Source organism: Bactrocera tryoni, chromosome 5 (assembly GCF_016617805.1).
Source record: "Bactrocera tryoni isolate S06 chromosome 5, CSIRO_BtryS06_freeze2, whole genome shotgun sequence".
Lineage (NCBI taxonomy): Eukaryota > Metazoa > Arthropoda > Insecta > Diptera > Tephritidae > Bactrocera > Bactrocera tryoni.
This window is the reverse complement of record NC_052503.1, coordinates 51,736,562-51,755,266: the sequence shown is the minus strand read 5'-3', so window position 1 is coordinate 51,755,266 and position 18,705 is coordinate 51,736,562. Positions and strand designations below refer to the sequence as shown.

At 34.8% G+C, this 18,705-nt stretch overlaps 2 protein-coding genes across 4 annotated transcripts; both read left to right on the top strand.

The window, feature by feature from the left end:
* Nucleotides 1–2,969: 2,969 nt before the first annotated feature.
* Nucleotides 2,970–4,552, top strand: LOC120778715. The gene has a single exon (XM_040110678.1). It carries the CDS (start codon nucleotides 3,025–3,027, stop codon nucleotides 4,540–4,542), a length of 1,518 nt encoding a protein of 505 aa, XP_039966612.1. The 5' UTR covers nucleotides 2,970–3,024; the 3' UTR covers nucleotides 4,543–4,552.
* A 3,121-nt stretch (nucleotides 4,553–7,673) lies between these two features.
* Nucleotides 7,674–18,056, top strand: LOC120777863. 3 transcript variants are annotated; one of them, XM_040109413.1, is made up of 6 exons: nucleotides 7,674–7,856; nucleotides 11,556–11,649; nucleotides 11,710–12,549; nucleotides 12,608–13,109; nucleotides 16,492–16,894; nucleotides 17,852–18,056. In XM_040109413.1, the coding sequence occupies exons 2-6, from the start codon at nucleotides 11,571–11,573 to the stop codon at nucleotides 17,993–17,995; spliced, it is 1,968 nt and encodes a 655-aa protein (XP_039965347.1). In that variant the 5' UTR covers nucleotides 7,674–7,856; nucleotides 11,556–11,570; the 3' UTR covers nucleotides 17,996–18,056. The 3 variants fall into 3 exon arrangements, with proteins under 3 accessions (XP_039965347.1, XP_039965346.1, XP_039965348.1); XM_040109412.1 differs by having other exon boundaries at nucleotides 11,556–12,549; XM_040109414.1 differs by lacking the exon at nucleotides 16,492–16,894 and having other exon boundaries at nucleotides 11,556–12,549.
* The last annotated feature ends 649 nt before the right edge of the window (nucleotides 18,057–18,705 follow it).

The window sequence follows — 18,705 nt, the reverse complement described above, 5'->3', positions numbered from 1 at the left end:
ATTTAACCCAAGTTCTCGAAAGTGTTATAGAAAAGCTACTGTAAATATAAATATAACATGTCATGTGAGAACTACATTATATCCAACATGTTTACAGAATTCTTCAATGAATATATGTAGAAGAATTTGTCTTGGACAAAGGTATTTAATTTATCTCTCCCTCCTTAAAAAGTGGGCAATCCTTTGAAAACTATAGTGGAAATGCAAAAATATCAGCAATGCCTAAAATTTATGAGTTATCACAGGCCAAATATTTTTTTCGATTTTACCTTTAATTTCTTCAGCAAATCATTCGACTCTAGTAACCTAATCTTTTTAGATTTCAGCCACTATTTCTTCGCAGGGTTTCACTTATCTCAAAAGTTTAGTTTATTCTAAAGATCTTGTACCTAAAATTTTGAACTCAATCGGTCGAATCTTTTCAGTGCATATATAATGATTTTAAAACTCTCGCTGTTGAGAAAAGGAATGAAGACATTTATTTTTTAATCAATAGTGGCTACCTTCGAATCCATAACAAACAGTTGCGTACGCATTTCTGCATAAATATGGCTTTATGTATACCTCTCAAATGTTTCTTCAACCGCACCCACACATAAATAATTTTTTTGTTAATTGTATTTCCAATGCATTTTTTGTTTTTGTTTTTTTTTTCCTAATTTTCTTTTTCATTTTTCTTTATATTTTTTTAATGCGGTCAAAATTACAGAAAACGTAAGATTGCGGCAGAACAGCTTAAAGCTTTTGGTGTGTACAGTGCAATCTATCATAGAACATTACGCAACACCACATAATTTTAATGGTTTCTAGACCACTATTGCAGTTCAAAACTGATTTGGTTTAGAAAAAAATTAAAAATACTGATGACACACATATGGTTTAAAAGTATACTACAACATGTACAATATAAAGTATTTTGCAACATGCTGCGTAGTAGATTTTGCCATACAAAAATGACACTTGTTAATCTCGTCACCGAGAATATTTGAAGCTAATTTACTCGAAATCTCCCTGTGCATGTGTAGAGCAGCTTATCAAAATATCACAGCTGATTTAAACACTACAAAAATCAAAAAAAAAATTAAACAAACAAATGAAAGCAATCCATCTGAATTCACCTGAATAAAAATATAGATACGCTTATCGAAAAGTACATAGACCAAATGGAAAAACGGAATGGCATATCTATGGTAAAAATTACGTAGAGCGTTTATCTCACATCACTATTTTGCGAGATGCCAATTTTTCCTTGTGTATCTCTGATGTTTAATCTGGAATTTTGACGTATCAGTATGCTTCATTGTGTCTCAGATCTCAAATGCTTTGTGAATGCATAAGAAAGTTGCCCAAATATTCTAAGCTCGGGGAAACTCAAGGCTATAAATATAACTGCTAGCGACTCTTGTCATTTGTAATAAGAGGAGCTCACCCACATTTAGGAGGTATAGCATTGACAGACGGCAGCGTTAATCTGGATTAAGTCTGGGGTTAGTGAAGATAGCTCCGTTGTTAATTTCCATTTAATCCTCAAAATTTTAGAGAGTTAGCTGCACTTTCGTTGGCAACATTGTTAAAAATGGCCAATTTTAATCTATTGTGAATGAAAAACAAGAAACACTGTTGTTGTTTTGCAAATTTTCAATAATAAAACAATAAGTTTTATCTTAGGAGGGGATTCTCTTGCTCTTTCAAGATTACGCGATGACCCAAAAGGCAAAAATCCTATACCTAAATATGCATTGTAGAATCTAGTGATATAAGAACAGCTGATTCGGTAAATTTATTGTGAAAGACTATTGTGCATGACTTTTGTAAATTGGCGCACCTTCTGTATTCATTCTTAAAAAAAAACTGTAACAAATATTTTTAATTTAAATAGAAATTATAAAATCTGTTGAAAACTTACCTTACGCAACAATTATCAGCGCAATAGTGATAAAATGACAGCTAAAACAGGGTTGCAGTTATATTTTTAGGTTTCATTGGACGAGAATAAACATGGGCTTTGGTTTGACATATTTTAAAGCCATTGCGAATAATTTTCTGCGTGTGTTTGTGCCGTTGCAACAAGTGGAAAATTCTGCAATTCGTGCATCGTGCAAGGGTTTTGCAGGAGCAAGAGAATACCTCAATGGTGTAATGTTATAATGAAGTTTTAAAAATAAAGTGCTCATATGTTTCTGTAATAAGAAATGGTATTGCAAAAATTGGCCAACAACCGCAATGTTTATCTTGTATCCATTTTTTTTGAAATGGCAATCAGCTGTTTACGAGAGCTTCAAACTCGCATAGCTGCCGTCTGTCACCTACAAATTTGGATCTGGTTAAGTGCGCAGTTAATCGGGATTAACGCTGATTTCTTTCAAACCTATTAGGGTACACTGGAAGATCTTTAAGAGAAATTACAAGATTGCTCTTAGGTTTAAGTGTTTTTAACAACAATTTGGGTCCTTGTTTTTGTTGAACACGCTGGAAAAGCTAACGGACCTAAGTATCAGAAACTGAATGCTGAGGACTAAGATATTAGCGACTCAGTTCACTTACACCAAAGCCAGGTCGTTTTACACTGTAAAACCAATAACGTCATACGATGTAGGTGCCCTGTAAAGGTCGATCGAAAAAGATACATTTGTTTTGCTGCTGCACTCTCCTATTGGTAGTTTAAATATTATGCAGAATGCAAAAGGTTTAAGGAATGTAGGAAATTGAAACTAAACTCTCAAAATTCATATATTTATGTACACCTATAATGTAGATTCAGGAATCGCGTTACTAAATTTAAAATAAACGGAATGAAACTGCAGTCAGTATATGTACATGCAAATGAAGCAATATGGAGTCTCCACAGGCAATACGTTTAGCAATGCAGTTAGTATACCATAAACATTTGCCTGTCGGGATACCCCGTAAGCCAGTTGCGATAATTTTTTCGATAAAATTGGGTCATTTCCACTTCGTAACGGATTATTTTTCATCAAACGTTTGATTGCGTCGTTCGAATTGGGCATTAAGTACTCGGTAAAAATGTTCGCATCTGATTTACCCAAGCTTTCACCTACATGGGGATTATGCGTTTTGTGTCATAAAAAGGCAGAGTGGTCTTGTGAACGTTGCGTTGATTTATATTGTTCCATGGAATGCCAGCGCATGGATTGGCCACGGCACCGTTATATTTGTTTGCCGATGCCACATTTGGTGCCTCTTAGTCACGCAGAGGATATATTATTACGTAAGAAATTGATTTCGGAATCCAATGGTAATCAAGTCAGCTCCACGTCAGTTGAAGAGTTATTGAAAAATGATGACACTGAAAAGAATACTAAACTGAGCAACAAAACACGTAATTTTACTGAAAATGTTATTTTGGTAAAATTCCTTTCATCAAATAAATGTTTGGTGCGTGCGCATAAACCGCCAGATAACTTCACAGATATTCAGAAGGAAATAAATGCTTTTGGAAAAAATGCTCCGGAATTAATTGTGTGCCCTTCTGTGGGATCTGTTGCTCTTTTATTATATAAGGGTACATATACTCGAGTTGAAGTGTTATCAATCCAGGACGACAAACGCATTACATTATTATATTGCGATTACGGATGGATAGCAACTGTTGCTAAAGTTGATCTCAGAATGGCGGTAGATGATGTCCTGAAATTTCCCCGATTGTCGGCACTTGTAATACTGCATAATGTGGGGGAATGTTCTGATTCAAAAGTAATGTCTTTGCTCGAAAAATTTGAAGGGATGCAGTGCGAATTGCGTCGATGTATTGAGACGAGCAGTAACAAAATCGGAGAAAAAGTTTCTCTAACATGTGGAAACGTAAACCTAAATGAAGAAATAAATAAATTATGTTTCGACACTAACTTTGGAAAGGTGTATGAAAACGTTCAAAATTCTGAAGACATCGAAATTAAAAATTTAAATAATAACGAGGACCTTTTGCTTGATCTCTGTCTCGATGAACCTTGTCAGAAGGAAAAACCAATCTTATCACCACCATTTGACATATATATATTTCAAACTAATTTGTCAAATTTCAAAGTGGTAGTTCTGGATACTTCAGCTTTGAGTTACGGGTATATAGGTTGTATAGCAGAAACGGACTTGAAATATTTAGTTACTGTACAGGAGTATTTGAACAATTACGAAGATAATGGACAATTTTATAGTCCAAAACTTCATGAATATTGCTTGGCTAAGTTCGAGAATGAGTGGTATAGAGCCAGAGTCGTGAAAATAATGGGAAACTCACGTTATACTGTTGTGTATTTGGATTTTACTAACGAAAGCACAATTACTTCTCAGGATATACGGCGTTATCCTAAAGATTTAAATGGACCGTGTCGTACTAACTTGTGCTTAATTGACGGATTGCCTACTACTCTTAATGCTGATCATATAAACTTTTTAAAAAAAGAGATAACGGCAGAATGTAAATTGGTTATTGATAAAGTTAAAGAAGTTGTTCAACAAATTGTTGTAGTTGAATGCGCAACTATTATTGAAAAAATGAACAGCGTTGAATTTAAGGCAATTTAATTTTTTTTAATTCAATTGTAAACCAGTGAATAAAAATTTAATTTTTTGGTACATATTACGTTAAAAGTTTATTATTTTATCTTCGGCTGGGATTTAGATTTTACACTGCGACCTTTCTTCTATTGTGTCTTCTGGTCACAAAGGTCTGGTCAAATCCAAGAGCTTGCTGAATGCAACGGGGGTGATGTGATCTATGTCTACGTGAATGGAATCAAGGGCCTTGAGTTTATTAATTAGTTCTGGAGTTTCCAGTTACATGTCACAAAACCAGTTGCAGTTTACGCAATAGACTATGCCTGTGTTGAACAAGTGTGCGACAAGGAGACGGAATTGGTCTCTTGTGGAGATTGATCATATCTCTAAACTGCTAGGTTGTAACATCCCAATAGTAACTTGGCGTGGCGCAAGTGGCTCTTGCCTTTGCTTGAGGAACAACCCCTTTATGTTCCATCGCAATGCATAGTTTTGGTCCAATCATTCTAGAAACAACCGTAGTTCATTGGTCACCTCATTGCCAGCTACTCTTTAATGCCCCATCAACCAGATCAGTCGTACACGGTTGCGAACTGATAGGCGATTTGATTTCATAGGTGAAGGGAGGTACGATGATTACGACGGAAATTAGAAACTCCACACTGACCTATAGCAAAGACTTCTGCTTGGAAAACGTCTCATTCGGTTAGGCGACTGCATATCAGGAGTACCTTAGTGGCTCTGGACAAAGTTAGTTTCACAAGGCTATTGCATCGTGAGGTTGAGTCTAATCCGAGGTCTAGGAATTTGACCCCTTTAGACAGCTTCCAGCTTCCTGCTTGGAAAACGTCTCATTCGGTTAGGCGACTGCATATCAGGAGTACCTTAGTGGCTCTGGACAAAGTTAGTTTCACAAGGCTATTGCATCGTGAGGGTGAGTCTAATCCGAGGTCTAGGAATTTGACCTCTTTAGACACCTCCAACTCTCTGCCACCAAGTGTTAAGGGCCTAAAGTTCGGAAGAGATATTCGCTTTGTGAAAGGGACGACGGTTGTTTTTGATGCGTAGATGTTTAACCTTACTGTATTACACTATCCCTTTGCTAAATTTAAGCCCCTTGTGGAATATGTCGCAGAGGGTGTTTTCAAATTTACGTCGTACCCCTGGCACCGATTCAAATTGTTTGTGAACAACTCAAGGAGCTCATCTATTACTAGGCTCCATAGTGGAGAGATAAAAATCCACCCCATGGACAGCCTTTCGTGGTGCCAAGAAAAACCTTTCTCTTCCCCACAACCTCTATTCATCTGCATACTGGAGCCGTGACATTCGTGCTTGCGTGGGACGCATTGTCAAAAGGAGCTTTGATGTGAAGAAAAGCAGATATCGCAACCTAGCCATTTCCCAGCGAATTTTGGTGTTTAGCTGTAAGTTGGTAAACAACAGTGTTAGTGGACCTACCTACTCTGTATGCTGCTGACTAGCGTGTAGGGATGCGATTTTCAGCGTCTTCGAACCTTTGTAGTTGTCTACACTATTTGGCCAGCGAGTAGTACTTACATAATTTCTACCTTGGGGATGAAGATCTCCTTCGCTATTCTCTACTGTTCTGAGATAGAAGCCTTCGTTAGGCTATCCGTCATCAGCCCAACGAGGTGTGTGATGTGTTGTTGCAAAAGTGCTGGGAAATGCCATTCGCCCTTGGTAAGTTATAGTTCGAGAAGGAGATCAGTGCCCATTTGATTCAGTCTACAGTGAATAATTTCTTTGCAGCTGTCTAATCAGAGCGACCTGGCCTATGTGCGCCCCTTGGTGGAATTTCTTCATCCCGAACCGGGAAGTGGGCAAGCAAGAGTGCCGTTGCCCTGTCCTCTGCGCTGGTCGTATGGGACCCATCATGTCTTTTCATGGATAATGCTTTCACCGGCTCGCCTCTAGACAAAGCCTCGCGATGACAGCCGAGGATACCCTCGCGTGTTGTAGGTTCACCTGGGTAACTTCTATGCGAAGGTGCCTCAGATAACACCGCTAATGGCCGCCAGGGCCTCCAGCTTGTGTGGTGGGCATTTTCCCTCTCCGCTTCCTCACCCTTTCGACTTCTTGAAGCCGCCCGCCTCCGTGCAGTTAATTCTGCTCGAGGAGGTTGCTGTTTTGGACTTCGCCATATGATCAATGTACATAGTATTTTGCTGGTAACAATGCTATGATGTTTCATTGTGGTATTTGTATAAACACAGTTAAAAAAAAGGTAACAAACTTTGCTAAAAGCTTTTACACAAAAGCTCTTCGAAATATTCTGTCAAAGTGACTTAAAAAATTAATTAATAAAAAGGAAACAAAATATTTTTCACAATTTTTCTTCCGGAAAAGCAGGAAACGGGAATAAATCGCCGAACGGATAAAAACAGGGTCAATTTCGGTAACGTGGAACCGGCTGTCGAGGGAAATAACTATCCGCTGGCACTTTGTCTTTGATGACGTGGTTGCCGCTCTAAATTTCTTATTTAAATCTAATAAAGCTGTCAAAACACCACGTATATTAGGGGTATTCTCTTACTCTTGCAAATCCCTTGAACGGTGCACGAATTGCAGAATTTTCTACTTGGTGCAACGGCACAACAACAAACACACACAGAAAATTATTTACAATGTCATTAAAGAATATCAAACCAAAACCCATGTTTATCTTCGTGCAGTGAGACGCAAAACTATAATTATACCCTGTTTTAGCATTTTACATAAAAACATATTTCGCCGTGAAATTGCCGAAGATTTAAATGGATTTTATATAATTTATATTTAAATTATATAGACGTCTTACAGTTTTATATTAAGAATGAATGCAAAAGGTGCGCCAATTCACAATAGCCATGCACAATAGTCATTTACAATAAATTGACCGAATCCGCTGTTCATATATCCCTAGATTCTGCAATGGGTGCTCTCGTGTCCTTTGCATATTTCGGTTTAGGATTTTTGTATTTTGTGTCATCGTACACTCTTGCAACAGCAAGGGGGATTAATTTATCGCCAACAACTGTTATTCTAAAAATTGTTAGCTAACAATTGCCTAACATTAGCAATATGTGTTACGCACATATGCAATAGTGTTAGCAATAGTGTTAGCAATAAGAATAGTGTTGTCACAAGAACGTTTATTGCATGTCGGTATAACAATTAAACACTTGAGAATTTGTGTTAGAAACTTATCCTACCGTAAACAAATACAAAATATAAAAAAGTGAATTTTTATACAGAAATTTAAGTTGTAACAAGGAGCTAGATCATGTATTAAATTTATTTTATGTTATATTGTGAAATATAAGGCTTGCCAGCACGAAGTAAGTTTATTATAATTTGGTTGCTGTAAACTTGTTTTTGGTGTATTTACATTTACTATATTTATCATAAATTTGTAATGCATTTTACTTTATGATAGTCAAAGTTTTTTGAAGTTTTATTTGGGTATGTACGGATAAAGAAGGTCCTTTAGATATAGTTGCCGCTGACTTATTGTTTTGAGATATTTGCATTTAAAGTTCGAGAATGAAGTATTTGAAATGCGTGTTTCTCCGGTTTATAGTGAATTTTACAATTATATCCACTAACACTTCTGTAATTCGGTTCTCAACATTTGTTTTGCATTAAATAGTGAAAAAATAACTATAATTTCATATTTAACTTTCGATAAAATCCATTTATTCAAACAATAAGAAAATGGTTGCAAGCAAGCAAAAAAATATTGGTAACATATTTTCTAATAGTATAAAAATAAGTGAAAAAGAAAGATTGTACCATCAATACAAAATTCATTATCGTGTGATGATCTTTCAAAATTTTTATTATCTTATAAATCCTGGTGTTGGATCGACCGTGGTTATTCATTTAGATTCGGCCGTGCTCTAAATGCAGCCAACGTGGAAAGGAGTATTACGCGACCTTCATTCAGCTCCTGGTTCCTCGCACAGTCTTCTCCGTGTGTCAGACCGTCATACGTCGGAATGTTACATCAGTCAAGTGAAATTTTTGTACTGGTTAGTGTCACTTCCCGACGTGTTTATGCCTGCGCCCCACACGTGAGTGGAGTGTGTCGTATATTGCCCCATGCTGCAGCCTGCCCTCGCAACACCCAAGAGTAGCGTCGCCAACTAACACCACAGTGCGATAACCGCACCTGAGAGTTCTACAGCTACAACAACCACCCTCACTCCCTGATCACCTACGGACACCCGCGACAAACTCGGATTTTACAATTTAACTGTAACGGATTCCAGATCAAGATCTAGGAGATAGTTGCACTCATTAACCGGGAATACGTATCGATAGCTGCGGTACAAGAAACTAAGCTAAACAGCCGTTCAGATCTTCTGAGTTGTGCAGGTTTCAGCGTTTTACGTAATGATCGCGAGCGAGATAATGGTGGAGGCCAAGCCTTCATACTGCACAACACCGTGTAATATTATCTTATCGACGACGAACTCGATCGCAGGGATTCTACCCTAGAATGTAAGGGTATAGCTATACTGTCAAGCAATGACGAGCTCTAAATATTTAATATATACATCCCCCCAGTTACATGTTGTCCTACAAGACATCTGATGAATATAGGTGAACTACTTCGTGGTGAAAACCGCTTGGGACGAGGCTACTTTAAGGCGCACCATGATCTTTGGTATTGCTGCCTGTCAAATGATCGTATAAGGATGGAGCTGGCGAAACAGATAGACATTCTGCACAATGAATGACGAAGCCCCCTCCAGGATTAAGGGCACCTGTAATAGCTCGCCCGATATTGCCATTTCTAGCGGTTGTCTGCAGAGACATGATGACCGAGTTGAAATTCAATTCAATTTATTTTAGTCGGCATTTTATAGTACACTCTTCGGTAAACAAAACCAAACGATGTGTTACCCGACGGCTGCACAAAATGCCAAAAGAAATTTCACCGCGTACTTTCAGTGATGAGGAGGTTCAGAAGGTCATCAACAAGGAAAAACCATCCAAATCCATTGGCCCTGATGGAAGCAACATGCTTATTCTAAAGCATCTTGATCCTCAACCTGTCGCTGACCACTCTACAAATGCCCGATGTGTGGAAAGTCAGAATGGTGGTCCCACTACTGAAACCTAGGAAACCCGCCAAAAAGAGGAGTCCTATCGTCCGATAAATCTCCTCTCCCCAGTAGTGAAGACACTTGAGGCCTTGCTACTCCCAACCTTCACTCACGACCTCAGCCTAGCAAACCACCAGCATGGATTCCGAAAAGGGCACGGTACCACCACAGCACTTTGCATCATAAACGCCCAGATAGTTCGTGGCAGTCAGTCACAAAACGCTACTGCAGGACATTGAGAAAACTACGCTCCCTCCAGGACTGAAGAGAACCATCTGAGTGAAAAAGTTCAAAGCTGTTGTTTAACATCTCTATCTCGAAACTCAAACAGGCACCAGAGGGAATTACTATAACCTATATTGGCGTGGGGCAATAGAATACTCTTTCAGTGCTTTGGTAGAAAAAAGCCGCCAAGATAAAATATTTGTCGGAGTTTTTATTCGTCGGCATTCTGATGTGTGGGCATTTTGAACTTCGGTATTTTAAGTGTATCCCGTTTTTAATAATCAAGAAAAGGTGGAGTTGTTCGTTTGAGGCCTTGCGGACTCTGGCCACGAACACGCTCAGGATCATAACCCTTAGTAGAATACTCTTTCAGTGCTTTGGTAGAAAAAAGCCGCCAAGCTAAAATTTTGTCGGACTTTTTATTTGTCGGCATTTTGATGTGTGGGCATTTTGAACTTCGGTATTTTAAGTGTATCCCGTTTTTAATAATTATGCCCTGAACAGGATATATTAAGTTTGTTACGAAGTTTGTAACACCCAGAAGGAATCGTCGGAGACCCTATATATATATAAATGATCAGTATGTCGAGCTGAGTCGATTTAGCCATGTCCGTCTGTCTGTCTGTATAATACGAACCAGTCCCTCAGTTTTTAAGATATCGTTTTGAAATTTTGCAAACGTCATTTTCTCTTCAAGAAGCTTCTCATTTGTCGGAACGGCCGATATCGGACCACTATAACATATAGCTGCCATACAAACTGAACGATCGGAATCAAGTTCTTATATGAAAAACTTTCACATTTGACAACGTATCTTCACCAAATTTGGTATATATTATTTTCTAAGGCAAAAATGTAATCTCCAAAGAAATTGATCAGATCGGTTAACTATAGCATATAGCTGCCATACAAACTGAACGATCGGAATCAAGTTCTTGTATGGACAACTTTCACATTTGACCAAATATATTCACGAAATTTGGTATATATTATTTCCTAAAGCAACAATGTAATCTCCGAAGAAATTGATCAGATCGGTTGACTATAGCATATAGCTTCCATACTAACTGAACACATAGTTACTAACAGAAATGCACCTGTGAAGGGTGTTTAGCTTCGGTGCAACTGAAGTTAACGTTTTTTCTTGTTTTCCATTGAAATACTATGATGCATGACATTACAAAGCGTTTCATCAAATACATTTAAATTTCACATTTTTCTTTAATTTTCATCGTTTTATATTTTTTGTTAGTGGTACTGTACAAACAGATCAGTCCAATTACATATTTATTTGGTAATATTGCTATCTGAATATCCCTCGTTTACAATTGCTAAAAGTCAAAACCTCCTGAACTTTGACTGTTCACAGAATTCAGTGGTTATGACGTTTAGCAATTGTTCTATCACTCCCAACGAGTGATGTGTTGGGCATTTCTTTATCTCCGCTGACAGGAATGGCAAGATTATCAATTGAAAGTGTACTAGCACAAACTCTTAGCAATAAAACAGTTGTGTCTAATTTTTACAAATTTGATAATGTCGATAGATATTAAAAAGGTCGGTGGCTATATACTATATTTTTTACAGGACAATCGTAATATTACCTAATATTGGATCATATTTATTTAACTTTTCAGAGTTGTGCTATAAATTTTGAATTTGTGAATATTTCTCATAATCACGATCTTTGTATTTTTTTAGATATATGAAAAGGCCATGACGTCCTTGATACTTACCCAATTACATTTGTCGGAGGTGAAACAAGACATAATTGTGGACTTTGACTTAATATCCGGTGAAAACCTGATAGCATTACAATGTTCCAGTAATCAGCTTATAATATTGGATCTTTTAGATTTATCAACAGAGTTAACTGATTTGCCATATAATTTATATTACGTTAAAATTCCACAAACTTATAACTTGGAATCATTAAAGAAAAACGATTTGAAACAAGCTTATAATGACTCGACTTTATTGGAACAGCATCGACGAGTATTAGAGCCGACATATATGGCACATTTTTCTTGTGAACCTCCAAAAGTAAATGCTTTGCAATTTAAACGAGCACCACGGAATACAGCGATCGGAGATTCACTTGCCGTTATTGTAACTAATAGTGGACTGTGTCGAATATTAATAAAGATGGCTGCTCCTAGTCGTCATTGGAATGAAATATGCAATGTTAATGATTTATTTTTTGATGAAAAATTAGCCTCAAAAATCAAGGGCTTCACAGAAAGTCATGCTATTGACTGCTACATAACTGCAGCTGCTTGGCATAAAAAGGAACCGATATTATTAGTATCTTTCGAGAATGGATATATAGCAATTATTTTTTTCCAAGATACAAAAAGTGCTAATGTAAAAGATATTTGTATAACAAGAACAACACTTAAAAAAATATATGATATACATCTATTTGATCATTTTTTGCTTATTAGTACTAGAGATGGTATTTTGAAATTATTTTCAGTAAATCTAATTAATGATATGCCTATTATAACTCCATTGGAAGATTTATGGAGTAAAAAAGATAATATAGTTTGCAGCAAAGTACTTGTAAATAAGTTTTCTGCCAGTATATATCTGGTCGTTTTTAATAAAGGTCCTAATATAATCCTGTATTCGTTCAATACTAAAGGTGAAGTTATGCACTGTAAAGAGCTGTATATTGGTGGGATAAAAGTAACAGGTAAACAAATTTCTAATATGTATGTAGCAAAATAATTTTTTTATCTTCCGTTGAATAGGAATCCAATTCATATCTTCCTCTGATTTTATCGTCACTACCATCACGAATGATGTGAGTTATTTTCAAATAAACTTTGTGGATCAAAGGGAATTTGAAATAATTGAACATAGTATTGAGACCAATTTGAAGACCTCGAACGTAGGAATTCTGGGTACAATTCCATCACTAAATACAAATATATTGACCTTTATATTATTTCGTAACGGAGAATATACACAACAATGTAAATATATGCATAATAGTATATTTATAAATATTGTAAAATTGCAAAGACTCGGCGACCGAAAGCTATTAGCAATGCCTAGCAAACATGTAATTAATCCATGTAACGATAATGCAACTATCTTGGGAATGGATATATTTAATAATATGGAATATGACAATTACTGCCCTCTTTCGGATATCATAAATACTCAGTTACCTGCCGTTTTGAATGACTCCTTTTTACTTCAACTTCAAACAAAATTTGTGTTTGTTTCGAATTTCCTAAGTTATCAAAGGTAAGATATATCAGTAAAGTGAAGTTTAGATGAGTTCGCTTAAATATAATTTAGTATTTTTCTTTTGTACTCAGTACTAAATAAAAAATTGTTATTTTATGTATTCTGTGTCGTACCAACTCAAGGTTGATAGAATAAAGCTTACGATCATATATTTGATGCCGAACTTAGTTCAAAATGATTGGCTGCCATATGTTTGTGTTATTTTACCCTTGAAAAAGCTTAAAAGTTTGGTTATGGCAATTATTAGTAATTTTTGTCAAAGATATTATGTATTAGATTTCCACTTTCAGTACATATGTACATATATTAGACTCCAAGAGTATTTCAACTGAAAATATTTTTTATACTCTCGCAACAAAGTTGCTAAGGAGAGTATTATAGTTTTGTTCACATAACGGTTATTTGTAAGTCCTAAAACTAAAAGAGTCAGATATAGGATTATATATACCAAAGTGATCAGGGTGACGAGTAGAGTTGAAATCCGGATGTCTGTCTGTCCGTCCGTCCGTGCAAGCTGTAACTTGAGTAAAAATTGAGATATCATGATGAAACTTGGTACACGTATTTCTTGGCTCCATAAGAAGGTTAAGTTCGAAGATGGGCAAAATCGGCCAACTGCCACGCCCACAAAATGGCGGAAACCGAAAACCTATAAAGTGTCATAACTAAGCCATAAATAAAGATATTAAAGTGAAATTTGGCACAAAGGATCGCATTAGGGAGATTCATATGTGTACGTAATTTTTTTGGAAAAGTGGGCGTGGCCCCGCCCCCTACTAAGTTTTTTGTACATATCTCGGAAACTACTATAGCTATGTCAACCAAACTCGAAAGAGTCGTTTACTTCAGGCATTTCCACATACAGTTCAAAAAAGAAAGAAATCGGATAATAACCACGCCCACCTCCCATACAAAGGTTATGTTGAAAATCACTAAAAGTGCGTTAACGGACTAACAAAAAACGTCAGAAACACTACATTTTACAGAAGAAATGGCAGAAGGAAGCTGCACCCAGGCTTTTTTAAAAATTGAAAATGGGCGTGGCGTCGCCCACTTATGGACCCAAAACCATATCTCAGGAACTACTAGACCGATTTCAATGAAATTCGGTACATAATATTTTCTTAACACCCTGATGGCATGTACGAAATATGGGTGAAATCGGTTCACAACCACGCCTTCTTCCAATATAACGCGATTTTGAATTCCATCTGATGCCTTCTCTGTATAATTTATGCATTAAGAACCAATGATGATAGCGGAATAAAACTTTACACAAATACGGTATTTGAAAAATATTTAAATGACGGATAATGAAATCTCGATTATCACTTTATCATGCGAGAGTATGAAATGTTCGGTGACACCCGAACTTAGCCTTTCCTTACTTGTTTCATTATTAACATTTTGCATAATTAAAATCAACATGAATATTTACTTCTAAGCTTAGTAGTTAGATGACATGATTTCTTAAAAATTATTTGATGTAACGCTTAATATGAATGTAATTAGTTTTAGGCCCTAGTCTAAGCCTCATCTTCCTAATATAGTGAATACCGATACTTTGGCTGACATTTTCCACATCAACTCAATTATAATATTTAACCTCTTCTGTTAAATTTATATCGCATAAATGTCATTTGAAGAAGATTTTCATATAATTTTTGCTGACGCGAAGTAACATAATTAAACTAAGTGAGTCAATGACCCCCAATGTAAGGTAATAAGATGCCAAATTTGATTATAATCCTTTCAAGATTTCGTCGAATAATAAAAGTTGAATGCTTTCGCAACATAAATAAGTATTTCCCTGGCTACCTTTTTTGCAAGTTTTCTTAGCCTTTCCTTATTTGTTGATTATTATTATTTATTATTCAAAATTATATTTGAATACTTAGTTAAGTGTTTAAATGTCAACATTATGTTTTCCCCAAATCCTTTATGTTCCGTCAGATTTGTTAATTAAATATCACTAACATTACAATTATGCACAACTTCCTTATTGTAAATCATAATTTTCTTTGTACACTATCACTATTCTCTTACATACGAATTTTACAGGTAAAAAAAAGTTGTTGTCACTACAAGTGTCCTAAACAATTAATCTCCTAGAAGTCTGTAAATTCACCCTTCTTTTCGCAGAGTTCCTGCTTGAGTCACCTACAAACATTCGAAATACGCACTCTATACCAACAGAGCTGCGTAATATAGATATACATACATACATACATACTACATATATTATTATATAAAAAAAAATAATTAAAAAAAAAAACCAAAAGTATTATAGAGGGGTCAGTAGGGTAATCTTTAAAAAAAAAATTTTTTTTGCTTGCATTTTCTGTTCCCTTATACCCTTAGAATTAATGTAGAAACCTACTTTACCATTGGAAGGTTTTGAAAAAGGCCCAAAAATAATAATACCGCTCGACGTTCGGAGCGCTCGGAGTGTTCACAAAACCCTGGCTATCGTCCCTATATTTTTTATAATTTATTGACAATTTTACAAAAAAATTTATGTAAAAAAATATGGGGAAACATTAAAAAAGAAAAATGTTAATTACTTTTTTAATTATCAACATTTTTTCGTGTTTCTAGTAGGGACGATAACCATTCACGTACTTTTTAAGAATAAATTGGGTTTTTGTGTTTCAGATGATCCAAACATGAGAAATCATATCCGCCAGTGAAATGCGCATCTCATTCGCCCAGCCATTTCTCAGACAGATGTCATCAAAAAATTCCGAAAAAAATTGTTTATACACTCCACGATATACAGTACCTGTCCAATAAATTACGAACGAACAAAAAAATTATCCGGAGTTCTAACTTTAATCATTAATAAAAACATAAATATTTGGCGTATTTAAAAAAAAAATTATTTTTTATATGCTATATACATTAAACTTAAATTATCATATTTTTGTATTGAATCATATTCAATATTATTAAATTATATTAAAAATATTAAATTTTTGTTTTCGTTCGTAATTTATTGGACAAGTACTGTACATACCTGTTGATATGTGAAAAAAGTTCTATTGTAGAATAAAAATTTCTATGAAAAAAAAGTAAAAAAAAAAAACAGGCCAGATTACCCTACTGACCCCTTAAATTTCAACAATTTTCGCTGTACGTACTATTTATTGTGCTAGCGACAATACTATTAATCAATTCAAATGCTGTACAATGTTTTTCGAATAATAAGTAAAAACATTGCTTGTTTCTGAGTGTTTAAAAATTGTTATTATCTTATTTTTTCTCTGTAAAATATATACTTGCTTTATCAAAGCCGTGCTTGGTTTGTATTCTGAAGATTATTATATTAACGACATTTAATTAAAAAATGTCAAAACTTTATTAATTTCCTCTTTTTTAGGTTCATGGCGAAAAAAAACCAGGACTCCACTGCATTTTCACTAAAATTTCTGTCACTTAGTATTCAAATAACTCACGTAATATGTCGGCTTAAGTACTTATTTTCATTAAAATCTTCAGCTTTGAGTGAATTTCAAAAAGAATCCATTCATGTTTTTTTAAAGATATATATTGTTTTAATTAGAAAATTCAAAAAGCTGTTATTGCACCAAAATTTTGTAGAGCAAACAAAAGAACGATTTTTGAATTTTTTAACTAAAGAATTTGATGTGAATACTAAGAACTGTAAAACGCATATTGAGTGGAAAGAAAAGTGTTTATATTGCAAGAACATAAATAACCCCGAAACTATGATGTGTGACCAAACTCATAAAGTAAAACGGTGTTATATATCATACAGACAGGTAAATTGACAAACTATTTTATTCGTAGTGATTTAATGAGCACTTAAATATTAGTTTTAATTAATTTCTAACTTGGTTTGGCTATATTTCTTTGCTAAAATAATATTTCGGTTCAATTTAATTTACCTTAAAAATGTTGCTGATTCTGTCCACAGAACGTTTAAAACATGTTGGTCCTAGTCGTGGTCAGACATAATCCCTTCTTTAGTTAATTAAAATATGAAAAAATCTGCTATCTGATTGGCATTAACTTATTGTTCACAGTTTATATGAAAATATATTATTTCTTCAAAATTACAACTGTGTCAACTAATTTTTTGGAAACCATTTCAGAACCATTAATAATTTTATTTAAATATAAGTCTTATTTTAAAAGACGAGTGACCAAAAAATTTAAATTTAAATGCGAGACAATGTCATCTGGCAATGAATGAATGAAAACAGATTTTTACCCCAATAGTTTTAAGTGAGTCACCGTGTTAAAATAATTGAATTAACATTTATATTAATTTTTTTTTTATTTTGTAACCCCTAAAATCTTAAATAAAAATAATTTCTAATCCCAATACGGGATTTTTACAATTAAAATAAAAAAATAAATTTACACATTTAATATAAAAACAAAATTTCAAATTCTGATTCTGATTTTAAAATTGAACCCTGGTTGTAAGTAATGTTTGTTGGGAGCCAAAGTGAGCCACGGTGTGAGCACTCCTGATTCAAAATAAATATTTAGTTTATTACAGCATAGCAAAAATTATATTTATTCCAAAATTCTTAAATAACTTTTTGGAAAGTATTTTTCTTTGCCCTGACTTCAAGTGAGTGCACTCCAAATTAATTTGATTGCATTAAAAAATTACACTTTAAACCTAACCTAGTTTAATTCGAACATATGTACCTATGGTACTATGATATTGTTAAGTAAAAAATCATTTAAAAATCCTTTTTTTCCAGCTGCCTATCATATCATCTCGTTACTGCCCTCGATGTCAGTATTACGTACTGGAAGACTTATCATTACTACAACAACTCTTCCCTGAAAACGAAGTAGTTAAATGTATATTTTGTCATTTTGTTTTTACGAATGATTGTATTTGAAAATACAAAGTAATTACCCTGTACATCCAAAATAATAATAAACAAAATGATTGAAAATTAAGTTTATATTTTCATAAAAATAAAGCTTATATAAATGAAATATTGTGGTAGTTATTTTAATGAGCACTGCGGGAAGTGAATTCAACTGAAGAGGAATATAAGATTTCGGTATATTCTGGTATGAAAAAGAGTAAACAAGTGTTTTCAAGTTCAAATCACAATGCAGTTTGAGACTCAAATCAAATAAAATCAGCGCGTTGTACTGCATATAGTACGAAAGAAAGCATCATTTAGGGAATTTGGCGAAAGACATATTATGTTCAGACATCAGTCTTTGCAAAGATTTCTTGAGTTAGTACTATTACTAGGTTAACACTGAAAAGTTGGGTGTTTTCAAATTTGCTACTTTACTGTAACTTTAATTGGTAACAATGGTTAAGAAAAAATCCATAACAACTGATTACTATGGACGGTTATTCGACAAATAATGGTTCAGTTCACGCGACGTATCGCGCTGCAATCACTATTCGGTCGACATTATCGCCCTACAGTATTACTAAGTTCCCTTTTGCTTAAAAGTAGACGCTTTTTGGTCTATCTACCATCAACACTACCCCAAAGTTACTTAGTGGCAAGCTCGGTGTGGCTAGAGTTCCAAGACATGAGATGTTCCTCTTCTACAAACAACTCTTGAAGGTACTGAATGGTCT

Excerpts from the sequence above, each read along its gene's own strand:
- LOC120778715 (XM_040110678.1), top strand. The coding sequence starts at position 3,025 with ATGTTCGCATCTGATTTACCCAAGCTTTCACCTACATGGGGATTATGC.
- LOC120777863 (XM_040109412.1), top strand. The coding sequence starts at position 11,571 with ATGACGTCCTTGATACTTACCCAATTACATTTGTCGGAGGTGAAACAA. Across the intron at positions 13,110-16,491 it reads AATTTCCTAAGTTATCAAAG|GTTCATGGCGAAAAAAAACC; the intron begins GTAAGATATATC and ends CCTCTTTTTTAG. Across the intron at positions 16,895-17,851 it reads GTTATATATCATACAGACAG|CTGCCTATCATATCATCTCG; the intron begins GTAAATTGACAA and ends CTTTTTTTCCAG.